The following is a 12,705-nucleotide window of genomic DNA, read 5'->3' as shown; positions in this document are numbered from 1 at the left end:
TTGCAGGAGCTTCAATTGCTTCAAATGGTAAACTAAGATTTGACATCACGAGATAACCTCCAGTGCAAAAGAGAGCTCCAACACGATTTACACTACTCGAAAGCATAAAAAAGCACATGAAGATTTGGCAGGCAGATACTACCCTGCTTGAGTTCCATCCATCATGTGAAATCCAATCTTATTGGCGTGCCGGAGGCGGCTCGCTCGGTTCTAGTTCTCCTTCTCGGCTACGGCGTACTCGGTCTCTGCGATGGCTGCCTCCGCCTCCAGCACCTCCTTCTCTGTCTTCTTCCCCTTCTTGGACTTGTAGTAGACGTCCATGAACGTCCCGATAGCCTTGTACTTCCTGCGGCAGTGGTCGTACAGCTCTCGATCGAACATCCTCCAGAAGTTGTCCTCGCTGAGCTCCGACACCGAGTACTGCGGTTGGAAACCATGGTTCTGGATCAGCCATTCCTCCAGCCTGTGCACGGCTTCGGCGCCGTCGAACTCCTCGCCTCTCAGCACGGGCCCGGGGGCGTAGTAGACGCCGATGTCCGCAAACATCTGCGCGAAGCTGGTGTCTCCCTGTTTCGGATCCATCTCGAATCCAGGTTCTGGGTATACCATGGTCTTCACCGGGAGCTTGAAGAGGCGGTGTGGGCAAAGCCAGATCGGATAGACCTGAATCAAAACCCCAGCATGACATGCGTCGCGGTGTGTAGCACTAGCAATTCAAGCAAGGGCAGCAGGAAGTAAAGACGGAAACCTACCTCCATTTCGCGGTGGAGGAACTCCAGGGCGTCGGCGACCTTGTGCATGGGCAGCAGCATGTCCTGGATCACATGCATGTCGTGGTAGTACTTCCTAATCGCCTCCCCCTGCGTAATCTTCATCAGGGAGATCTTGGGAGGCATCATCCACCCCATCAACCACCGGAACCACCACTGGTCGCCGAACGGCAGGATGAGCTTCATCTCCCAGAACAAGCTCCTGGTGTGCCGGTGGTAGTACTCCCGCGTCGGGATGTACTCCACGAACTCGCCCCTCTTCAACGCCGTCTCGGCGTGCTGATAGAACCACGGTTTGAACCACCACCCCACCCGGTTGATCACGTTCCCCTTCCTCTTCGCTTCTTCCTCGGAAGCGTAGGCCCCGGTCATGAACACCCCCTCCGTGGGCGTAAAGATCAAGGACTCGACGAAATCCGGCATCTTCTTCGGGTCGCCACCTTTGGGTGCAAACGAGTCGGCGTAAGCCTGCGCCAGTTCCCCCAGGCTCCCCCTCACCGGCTTGTAGGTCAGCTTCATGTACTCCTTTACCGGTATGAGCTTGATTTCGGCTGACACCAACAGGCCCAGCGTTCCCTGAGACCAAGGAATGGCGTAGAAGAGGTCGGAGTACTCGTTGTCCTTGGTTGCTCTGACGACTTTTCCGTCGGCCAGGACGACCTCCAGGGAGACCAGAGTGTCGGAGAAGAGGCCGTATATGTGGGAGCTGCCCTCGATGCCGTAGCCATTGATGAGGCCTCCGACGGTGAGGTCGTTGAGCTCCGAGACCACCGGGAGCGCCAGATTCATGGGAACGGTGATCCGGCTAAGCTGGCCCATCGTCACCAGAGGCTCGACCTTGACGACCTTTCTTTCCCTGTCGACGTCGAGGACGTTGTTGAATGGGGAAAGGTCGACCTCGAAGTGGCGAGCGCGCTTGTAGTCCACGTGGCGCATGCCGACGACGATGTAGGGCTTCCGAGCCGTGCACACGAGGCCGTCTTTGAATGGATTCCGCTGCTGGAGGCGTTTCACCACCTTGTGGACGTTCTCCTCGTGCTCCTTCTGCCGCTGCTTGTACGGCTTCTTCTCGGTCTTCCGCTCCTCCAGGTAGGACAGGAAGTAGATGAAGCAGGAGAGGGGCAGGACGACGAAGACGATGATGATCCATCGGAACTGGACCAGATAGTCCACCCAAATCTTCTTCCTTTTGGGGCGGGGAGGTGCTGGCAGAGTAGACATCGCTTCGCTCCTGAGCTAAGAGAAGAAGACGAGAGAGCAACTAAAAGACTGCATCGTAAAACCAGCTCGTAAACAAACGTCAATGCCGTAAGCAGCAACGGTTTCCTCATCGATAAACAACAAGGACAGTTACTCCGCGAAGCATTAATAGGGTACTGATTGGGTCTAAAAGTAGATAAGCAGAAAGCATTTTGTTGAGAGCAATGGATGCAGCAAGCAAGGTTCCGAGAGGAGGAAGTAGGTAGCTCATGGTTACCTCGTAAACAAAACTAGCAGGAGAGCCCAGCGTTACTCGACGGCGAGAGGAAGCCACGGAAGCCTTCCTCCGCTCCGCTTTACTTCCTTCAATGCGAGGGAGATTGATGCCAGGAGAAGCCTAGTGCCGTCTTAAATAAATAACAGGGTGCCCTAAAACCGAGGCGATCGAGAGGGAGAAAGAGACGAGGAGGCATCCGCCATTTGGAATCACGAGAAGGAAACGTGGACGACGCTCTGGCCATCTCATCACGTGACACGTTACACTCCTCTCTCTCTCTCTCTCTCTCTGTGTTTCTCGAGGGCTCAGGCTACCGTGACCGTATTTTAATGGCCGCGCGCGAGAGAGAGAGAGACAGTAACGATTCGTTTGTGGTCTTCGATGGTTCTCGGGCAGAGAAAAGTTGCAGGACTCTTAGAACGTGGAGGAGAAGATGCCGGGGGGGTTGGTGGGAGACGGAGGAAGACGATAGAGGTATGGGGAGGTTGGTAAGCCATGGACTCCATCCTCATGGCGAAAGGCCCCTTCTTCCTACCAACCACCGAGTGACCTGAAGAGAGAGGAGATCCACTGCAGATTCATGGCAACCCGTGCGGCAGGAATGCATGTAAAGGGAGGCATCTCCTTTTATGTGTCCAAGAAACAGTATCATCGTCATCATCACCATCACTCGATCAATCCTTTACACTTAAGGACATATTTTCTATATCAAAATGTACAACGGTAAAATAGCTTATTTCCAAACTGGACGGAAATAGACATGTCAATCCCCATAAGTACATCAAAATATACGGACCAGATTGGGGAAGTCGATAGGGGTATATATGTAAAAGTACATTTGTTACTATAAAAGTCCGGCCCCATTCCTGGTCCCCGCTCCTCTGCCCGTCTCTCTCTCGGTTGCTACTCTTGCAATCGCGTTCTGGTCGGCCGCCCTAGATGCCGCCGCGCCACCCCCCGTTGCTTACGTAAGTCTTAACCCTAACGAGGCGACCGGCGTCGCACTAGGACAATTCAACATGTTCATGCATATAAGAAACTCAATTATCTGTTGTATATCACCTGTTCGATGAAAGTTCACAATGAAATCTTTTTTAGATGATATGGTTTTTCTGATCTCTTATTTAATGTAGTAACAGTGTTAAGGTGTTGCGTGTTCTTTGTGTAATATGTTGGGCTAGTCTTAGCTTCTTTGGACGGCATCTTCTCTAGGTGCTAATTTAATCAAATGGCGAATAGCAAGTATGAGTATGTCAAGAAATTTGAAACCGATGACAGACTGTCTCCCTCCAGTTGGATTGTTGTCAGAATTGATGGATGTCATTTTCACCGGTGAGGCAACTTTTTCAGAGTACATTTTTACCCTAGTATGGGTGTAGCTAATCTTTGTGCCTATTAAGTCTTCTTTATAGCTTTTGTTTCTTATCTCAAAATTATGGCTTTTATAGTTGCACTCAGATTCTCTACCAAATTAGTTTATTAAAATGTTAGATTTTGAGTTGTGGATCTGTAGATTATTACAATGCAAAAAGAGTTGAATCAATTTGAGAGAAATGAGGTGTGGAAGCTTGTTCCAAAGCCAAATTACCATTTAGTTATTGGTACTAAATGGATCTTTAGAAACAAGCAAGATGAATTTGGTATCATGGTTCAAAATAAGGCTAGATTAGTGGCCAAAGGTTTCAACCAAGAAGAATGTATCGATTATGAAGAAACCTTCGCTCCTGTGGCACGATTAGAAGTCATAAGGATGCTCCTTGCCTATGCTAGTAGTAATAATTTTAAGTTGTTTCAAATGGATGTTAAAATTACTTTTCTTAATGGCTTTATTTTCGAAGAAATTTATATTGAACAACCCCCCAGATTTGAGAATGATAAGTTCCCCAATCATATGTGTAAATTGACTAAAGCTCTCTATGGTTTAAAACAAGCCCCAAGGGCTTGGTATGAGAAACTTAGCTCTTTTCTTATTTAAAATAATTTCTCTAAAGGCAAGGTCGATGCCACATTGTTTATCAAAAATTTTGAAAATGATTTTCTTATTGTTCAAATTTATGTTGATGACATTATTTTTGGCTCTACAAATGAATCCTTATGTGAATCGTTTGTCAAAAGCATGAGTCTAGAGTTTGAAATGAGCCTAATGGGGGAACTAACCTTCTTTTTAGGCTTACAAATCAAACAACTTAAGGATGGTATTTTTATTAGTCAAACAAAATATGCATTAGACTTGTTAAAACGATTTAATATTGACAGTTCAAACGATATCAATACTCCTATGAGTACCTCCACTAAGTTAGACATTGACGAAGGTGGAGAAAGCTTTGATCAAAAAGCTTATAGGGGTATGATAAGTAGTTTGCTATACCTCACTGCAACTAGACCGGATATCATGTTTAGTATAAGACTTTGTGCTAGATTTTAATCTAACCCAAGCAATCTCATTTAAAAGCTGTCAAAAGGATTTTTAAATACCTAAAAGGAACTCCTTGGATGCATCTTCTTCCGAAACGTCCTTACCTAAGGAATAGAAGTATGTAGATGCTCATCCTAAGGGTCGGTAATAATGGTGAAGGTCACTTCACGCATTGTCCTTTAGAATAACTAGCCTTAAACTGCATTGCACTACAGAATAATTAGCCATAGTAACATACGTTGGACAGCTTTAACATACAATTCTCAGTTAGAATTACAAATCTAATGAGTTAAGAATAATAGAATGGATAGAGGAGGGAACATGCTGAAATAACAAAAAGAGTTCCATATTGAAATATTGATTTCATGATTATGTTATTTTTGTGTAGCAAATACCTAAATAAGGGTAGCCTGATGCACAAGGCCCCAGCTAATAAGGTAGCCTGCTACATTCTTCAAGCAGAGTCTCTGCTTCCATATTCCTGATTCCTAAAACCCAACTTTTGTATTTGCCATGGTTTGAAGGCTCTCCTTCTCTGTTTAACCAGGTTATTTTTCCCATGACCAGATGCCTTTATATGTAGAACAAAAAAATTAATAGGTTATCCTTTCATTGTGTACAGGTAAATAAATATTCTTGATATTTGATTGTTGTCATATTCAATCTGGTGTTTGTTGTCCATTTTGTTATATACTCATGATGGTAGGTTTAAAATGTCTATGGAGTATTTGGTCAAAGTTGGTTAGATTTTTCTTTTTCTTTTCCTCTGTAGTTCCTCTTATTCCATAATTATTCCATGTTTAGTTCTGATATTCTCTTGATCAGATTTTCTGCAGAACATGCATTTGCAAAGCCCAATGATGAGAATGCTTTGAATTTGATGAACTCATGTGCAGTCTCTATGCTAGAACAATTTCCTGACATAGTGTTTGCATATGGTGTCAGTGATGAATATAGGTATGGCCTTTACTCCATGTCTCTGATATATCCGAATCCTATGTGTTATTTATTGGTGTGTATCACCTTTGGTATTAAAGGATTTTACTCAGAATATGTACCACATAGGGCTCATGTGTTTCTTGTAATCACATGTCTGATAAATTTCTTTCAGGTAACATTATTGCATGAGCTTGATTTGGCTATTCAAAATGATCAAAGGATGAAATTTCTTCTCCTACCCACAGTTCCATCTTTAGGTCCATGACTTCATTATGCAGTAAAACCAAAGACATTGCATACAATATGCACTGTGTGTTTTCTTTGCCACTAAGGAGACAGTAACTAGAATGAATTAGCATAATGACCTCTTATTTCAGATCTTATTAGTTTGTGGCCATAATGGATCAAAAAGTAAACATTTCAACTGATTATCCTATTACAAGACTTCGATTAATCCAGTATGATTTTCTTTTATCACCTAAGGCATCCTTTTGCAGTTTTATATGGAAGGAAACAACTCAGTTTTACCAAAGACGGGCAAGGTTACTTTTACATTCCTTTTGTTTTCGTATACAGCATTATACATGTTCACATAACTCTTTTATGTTTTGTTGTAACCTAATTCATAGAGAAAAAGGTTCTAAGGTTCTAAATTAAATGTTTTCGTGCATTTACAATATATTATACTTTCACTCAGTGACCAGTTGCTTTAGATAATCTCAATGCAGCAAATTACTTTCACTTAGTGTATCCTAATTCACATCTGTCTATGTGATGAAGTGGCAAGATTTTTTTCCTCACGAGGAACTGAAAGTACCTCATTTTGATGGACGAGTTGTATGCTACCCAAGAGCAAAACTTGTTCAGTATTATCTGGCATGGAGGCAGGTGGACTGTAAGTGCACTAACGAAAGAATTATATCACTTTAAGGATTTATGGGAAAACGTGTTGGAAGTTACTGCATAAATCAAGCATGCCAAGCCACATTCACTTCCACACATAAATCAAGCATGCCAAGCATAAACAATCAATATAATACATTTTTCTGGATGTTAGTTAAGTCAGGAAAGACCGAGAGGGAAGCACAGGAATTTTTAAAGGTATGCATTGGTTCCTTTGCAGCTAATTTAACTAAATATATAGCTTTTTACATATCACAATGGCGGTAAAAGAACCATGTAGCCGACCTCAAATAGTTGGGACTTACGACTTTGTTGTTGTTTGTATGCATTGGTTCATTTGCCTAGAACTGTTTTGGAAAACCTTTTTCTTTCACGTTGTAAGTTAGCTGCACAAACTTTTATGCTATGGGAACGGCATAATAAGTCTTTAATTAAATAAGATTTCTGAAGAGTTTACCTTTTAGGTAAATGGATTAAACAATTCTGCTTATTGTAGCCACATTATCTATAGAACTGCCAGATGCTTCTGTTACCTGTTCTTTTGGGGCCACAAAATTTTGTAACTAAAAGGTGTTGGATCTATTTAGTACATATCATTAATCATGATATATGCAAAACTCATTGACGAAACGATTTGTAATCAGTCAAAATTTAAGCATGTGGACTTTGGGCTAAGGATTACATTCATGCCATCCTTACTGAGATCTCCATCATATATTTTTCACCCAGTGCATAGGAAATCTTTATCATGTGGTTACTTCTTGAGCTACTGATCATGACTGGCTTGAGTTAATCTCAAGAGATGTATCTTTATTTAAAATATCATTGTGGCCCATGAACAGGATTTAATTTCTTTAGTGCACAACCTTTCTAACTGCACTCTAAAACAGGTTCATTATGTTCTGTGAATAATATGATATGTTTCTAACAACGTTAGTCATCCAATTTTGAGCAATACTTTTGTTCGTGGACTTCATGTTGATAAGCATTCCAAGAGATGTCACACTATTAGGTACTTGGAATCTGTAAATTTCATGTGGATGCCTTAAGACGTTGTCAACAATTCCAATGGTCAGGATTAGGCTTCTTGTATTGGGTTTTGATGACCCTGATGATGCTTATACAAGTTTTGTAAAAGCTGGAGTAAAGTATTAGCTTAAGCATGTGATATTGTAAATATCATTTTTTACTCTATTTTGGATATTTGAACGCTGATGATAATCATTACTAATATAAGTTTGTCCTTCTGGAACAAGAAATATTTAAAATATTCCACAAACATGAAAGAGTATGATTGTTCTTTTTTTTTTTCGCATTTTAATTACTAATACAATTTTAGCATTCATGGTGTTGGAACTTTTTTTTTTTTGTTCATATTTCTCATACAATTATCTTTGTAATTTAGGAATGATTTATTTATGCTCAAAATTTTCTACATGGTTTCAGAATTCATATTGTCGTAGTTTTACAGGGCACACAAGCAAAAGATAAGAATGAGCTGCTTTTTCAACAGTTCAATGTTAATTATGATAAGCTACCTCAAATGTTCCGAAAAGGATCTTGTATTTACAGAAAAAAGGTAAATCAAATCTTGCTTTTCTTTTGTCATGTTGGTCATTCAAAAAAATTATCGCTGTGTATGTTTCGCTGGTTAGATAAAGGAATACCCTCTTGTTGTGAGGGATGCATGTGCTTCTCAGGAGATTCTTCTAAATGTTTCTGTGATGGATATGCATTTGTTAGCCTTCCAAAGCAGTTTGGTGATGCCATTTGTCTGGAGTTGTCCTTTCTGAGTTTAAAGGAAAGAGGATCTGAGTGACCTGTCCTATTGAACATTTTGTTGTAGCAGTTCACCATTAGGACGATGTTACAGACAGGAGAACGTATGCTTATCGAGTCATTATCGACTTCACGAATCATGTTGCTGCTGCGCCTCCATAGATAGCTGCTGCCATGTTTTATTTATGGAGTTGTTAGATCTTTAGTATGTTGAGCTCCTAAGCTGGCTCCTGGAGGTTTTTGGTGTTATTAGGATCCTATTATCCAGTCATTATCGACTTCATGAATCATGCTGCTGCTGCGCCTCCATAGATAGCTGCTGCCATGTTTTATTTATGGAGTTGTTAGATCTTTAGTATGTTGAGCTCCTAAGCTGGTTCCTGGAGGTTTTTGGTGTTATTAGGATCCTATTATCCAGTCATTATCGACTTCATGAATCATGCTGCTGCTGCGCCTCCATAGATAGCTGCTGCCATGTTTTATTTATGGAGTTGTTAGATCTTTAGTATGTTGAGCTCCTAAGCTGGCTCCTGGAGGTTTTTGGTGTTATTAGGATCCTATTATCCAGTCATTATCGACTTCATGAATCATGCTGCTGCTGCGCCTCCATAGATAGCTGCTGCCATGTTTTATTTATGGAGTTGTTAGATCTTTAGTATGTTGAGCTCCTAAGCTGGCTCCTGGAGGTTTTTGGTGTTATTAGGATCCTATTATCCAGTCATTATCGACTTCATGAATCATGCTGCTGCTGCGCCTCCATAGATAGCTGCTGCCATGTTTTATTTATGGAGTTGTTAGATCTTTAGTATGTTGTGATAACAGAAAGATTTTCTCTGATAAAAGAGAGATATTCTCAATTGCATAGCAGATGAGATTTCCTCAACTGCATGAGGAAATCTCTCTGCTCAGTTAAAGAAATATCCTCTTTCACTATGTATAAATAGACTTCACATGATACTAATTGAAGTGTGCCTTTTTGCTTTATCCTTATAATTTCATTCTTCATTCTCTCATTCTATCATGGTATCAGAGCGGCGTTCTCCTCTTTGAGTCTTTCAACCTCACCCATCAGCTTCACGTCAGGCCATGGAAGCTATTGCTGCATCATCATCTTCCCACCTTTCATCGCCGCCAGCACCCCGTCACTGACCCTCTGCTCCAGATCTTCCAGATCTGCTCTGCTTCCGCGTGCTGGTCCATCGACCAGCTCCTGGCCTTCTCCCTCCGCCACCGCTGTCCTCGACTCCGGCAACATTATCCTCACTACTTCCGAGAGGACTTTCTGGGTGCAGGCCTCCCAACAGCCAGCATCCTGCTTTGCCTTCGTAGAGACAAGCAGCCTTCGGTAACTTTCCACGCTGCTGCCTCATTGCCAAGATTCCTCACTGCTGATCTATTGCACACAGATCTGCAGTTGTCTTGCACAAAGCTGATCACGCCACTGGCTGCATCACTGCCCAGAGTCCCTCCTATAGAACTGCTGCATAGAAATCTATAGCTTTACACCATCTTCCCTCTTGTTTTATCTTCATGAGGCTGGATAGAAGACTAAGCATGCGAGTGCGAAAACGATTGGCCAAGGTGGTTTGCAACTTGCACCAAGCTTCGGCAGCAGTGTCACATGAAGAAATGAGTGGGGCAAGGGATCCAGCGACCGAGGCTTGAATTGCTTGAAGGATGAGACGATCCTGGCGTAACCATAGTTTGTGATCCGGATTTGGTACTGGATCGGATGCGCCTGAGATGTTGAGCATCGCCGGTGGACAACGAAGAGAGCCATCGACATAGCCTAGAAGATCATAGCCAAATAGTATATTAGAGAATTGAGCATACCATGATGCGTAGTTACCACCGTTGGATAATTTGAAGGGGATGAGGGTTGCTGCATTTATGGAGATAAGGTTTGTATGTGGGAAGATACTATAGTTCCCTGTGGGAACAGTAATGGGAGCATCAGAGGTAGATGATGATGACATATGGAAGATATGATCAGGGAGAAAGAAGTATTGGTATAGATCAATGTCATCGGAGACGAGTATAAGGAATTGGCAGCAGCAATACGGGCGCGTGATTCACCAATCACATTCGAAGAACTTTTCGACAAGCTGATTGACTTTGAGATATATCTCAAGCGCAAGGACAAACCGCCAGGACCATCCATCACAGCTCAAGTCACTCAAAAAAGGAGGGGCAATTCGTATAACAAGATTGTCAACAAAGGTTTGACCAAGACACCTTCTGAACCTATGAGCTCCAAACCAACTATTCCTTCTCCTCATCCTCAACATTCCAATCACAACAACCAAGGTGGCTTCTTCAATCATCCGCAGTTCTGGCGCCCTCACTACACAAACCAACAAAGAATTGTTTGCCAACTATGTGATAAAGTCGGTCACTCTGCAAAGGTCTGTCGATCTCGACCCAGACTTCCTGCTCAATCACATTGGCCTCAAGCAAATCTCACGACTACTCCAACGACCAGTGATCATAATTGGATTGTGGACTATGGCGCATCCCACCACATCACCTCAGATCTCCAGAACTTGTCCATCCACAACAACTATGGTGGCACTGAGGACATCATCATCGGTGATGGTAAAGGAATTCCTATTACTCATACGGGTTCTACACTGCTTAATTCACCTACCACAACCTTTACACTCGATGATGTTTTATGTGCACCTTACATTAAACGAAATCTCATTTCCGTTTCTCAATTTTGCAAACAAAATAATACCTCCATTGAATTCTTTCCTAACTCTTTTCTTGTTAAGGATTTGAGCACGGGGGCATCATTGGTCCAAGGCCAGAGTAAGGACAATGTTTATGAATGGCCGTCACTTCCACAAATAAAACAGCCCACTGCTTACTCCTCCGTTGCAGCTTCAATCGATGTGTGGCATCGTCGTCTCGGTCATCCCTCTCTCCCTATCCAAAATAAATTACTTTCTCGTTATTCTCTTCCTACTCTTACAAATAATAGGGTTGTTACTTATTGTGATGCTTGTCTTCATAATAAAAATCATAGACTTCCTTTCAGTGTTTCCTCTATATCATGTTCTAAACCATTTGAAATTATTTATACTGATGTTTGGGGCCCTGCTCCTGTCACTTCTTTTGACAAGTTTAGCTTTTATGTTATTTTTGTCGACTATTTTACTAAATACACATGGCTATATCCTCTTCGTCATAAATCAGAAGTTTCAAAAGTCTTTATCAACTTTAAAAAGCTGGTTGAAAACTTCTTTCAGTCTACAATTAAAACAGTCTACTCTGATGGTGGAGGTGAATTTCAAGCCCTCACATCCTACCTCTCAACTTGTGGCATCCAACACCTTAAGTCGCCCACAAACTATTTTTGTTTCATCGATCCAAGATCGGTATCCTTGATAGGAGCTCGATCTTGCGGGGGCATGATAACAGAGAGATTTTCTCTGATAAAAGAGAGATATTCTCAACTGCATAGCAGATGAGATTTCCTCAACTGCATGAGGAAATCTCTCTGCTCAGTTAAAGAAATATCCTCTTTCACTATGTATAAATAGACTTCACATGATACTAATTGAAGTGTGTCTTTTTGCTTTATCCTTATAATTTCATTCTTCATTCTCTCATTCTATCATGTTGAGCTCCTAAGCTGGCTCCTGGAGGTTTTTGGTGTTATTAGGATCCTATTATCCAGTCATTATCGACTTCATGAATCATGCTGCTGCTGCGCCTCCATAGATAGCTGCTGCCATGTTTTATTTATGGAGTTGTTAGATCTTTAGTATGTTGAACTCCTTAGCCGGCTCCTGGAGGTTTTTGGTGTCATTAGGATCCCTATTTAAAGGTCCCTTACTTTCTTTTTTCTTTTTCAACAAAAGGAATTGGCATGCATGTCATGTTTTGTCTCTTTACTATCACAAACATTACAATGTTTCTGTAAGTAAATTTTGCTGCAGCATTCTTCTTTTCCTTTTCCATTGCTCTACTGGTATTGCATCTCTGCTGACCCTTCTGTTATGTGCATTCTGATTCTTGCAGGTGGAAGAAGTGATGAAGTTGGATGATACTGGAAATCCTGTCACGAGAACTCGAAGCAAGGCGGTTGTGGAACGCATGGATGTAATAGGCCCCAAGTTTTGGAGCAAGCACTCTTGCATCCTCAAAGAAGAGTGACTGGAATGACCACATCTTTGAACTATCGATCAGCAATTTGCAAGCAGCGTAGTATACAGTCGGTCGGTCGCGGTCTGATGTTTTCACATCTCACGCTTTCCATGGCACAAACATCTGCTGCTACCATATATTGGTAGTTCAGGAAGAGACCTGTTTTGTAGTCTCTGAATCAAAGGGATCTCTGTAGCTCAAATATCAAAGTGTTAGATGAATGAATCATTGTCGTTTTTATGAAATCTGAACTCGCTCTTTGCAGGACA

At 42.1% G+C, this 12,705-nt stretch overlaps 1 protein-coding gene and 1 pseudogene across 2 annotated transcripts; one reads left to right on the top strand and one right to left on the bottom strand.

Moving 5' to 3' along the window:
* Positions 1–15: 15 nt before the first annotated feature.
* LOC103994484 (delta(24)-sterol reductase) lies at positions 16–2,402 on the bottom strand. 2 transcript variants are annotated; one of them, XM_065162877.1, is made up of 3 exons: positions 2,248–2,402; positions 753–2,001; positions 16–663 (listed from the first exon to the last, which is right to left on the bottom strand). In XM_065162877.1, the coding sequence occupies exons 2-3, from the start codon at positions 1,989–1,991 to the stop codon at positions 211–213; spliced, it is 1,692 nt and encodes a 563-aa protein (XP_065018949.1). In that variant the 5' UTR covers positions 1,992–2,001; positions 2,248–2,402; the 3' UTR covers positions 16–210. The 2 variants fall into 2 exon arrangements, with proteins under 2 accessions (XP_065018949.1, XP_065018948.1); XM_065162876.1 differs by having other exon boundaries at positions 753–2,006; positions 2,248–2,396.
* Positions 2,403–3,138: 736 nt separating this feature from the next.
* Positions 3,139–12,681, top strand: LOC103994488 (tRNA(His) guanylyltransferase 1-like; annotated as a pseudogene).
* The last annotated feature ends 24 nt before the right edge of the window (positions 12,682–12,705 follow it).

Source organism: Musa acuminata, chromosome BXJ3-8 (genome assembly GCF_036884655.1).
Source record: "Musa acuminata AAA Group cultivar baxijiao chromosome BXJ3-8, Cavendish_Baxijiao_AAA, whole genome shotgun sequence".
In the NCBI taxonomy this organism is placed as follows: Eukaryota; Viridiplantae; Streptophyta; class Magnoliopsida; order Zingiberales; family Musaceae; genus Musa; species Musa acuminata.
The sequence above is the reverse complement of the archived record's forward strand: the minus strand, read 5'-3'. Positions and strand labels throughout refer to the sequence as shown.

What these genes read in the sequence shown, in the direction of transcription:
- LOC103994484 (XM_065162877.1), bottom strand. Translation starts at nt 1,991, where the DNA reads ATGTCTACTCTGCCAGCACCTCCCCGCCCCAAAAGGAAGAAGATTTGG. An exon ending in TCCTCCACCGCGAAATGGAG is followed by an intron (nt 664 to 752) that starts GTAGGTTTCCGT and finishes GTTTTGATTCAG; the next exon opens with GTCTATCCGATCTGGCTTTG.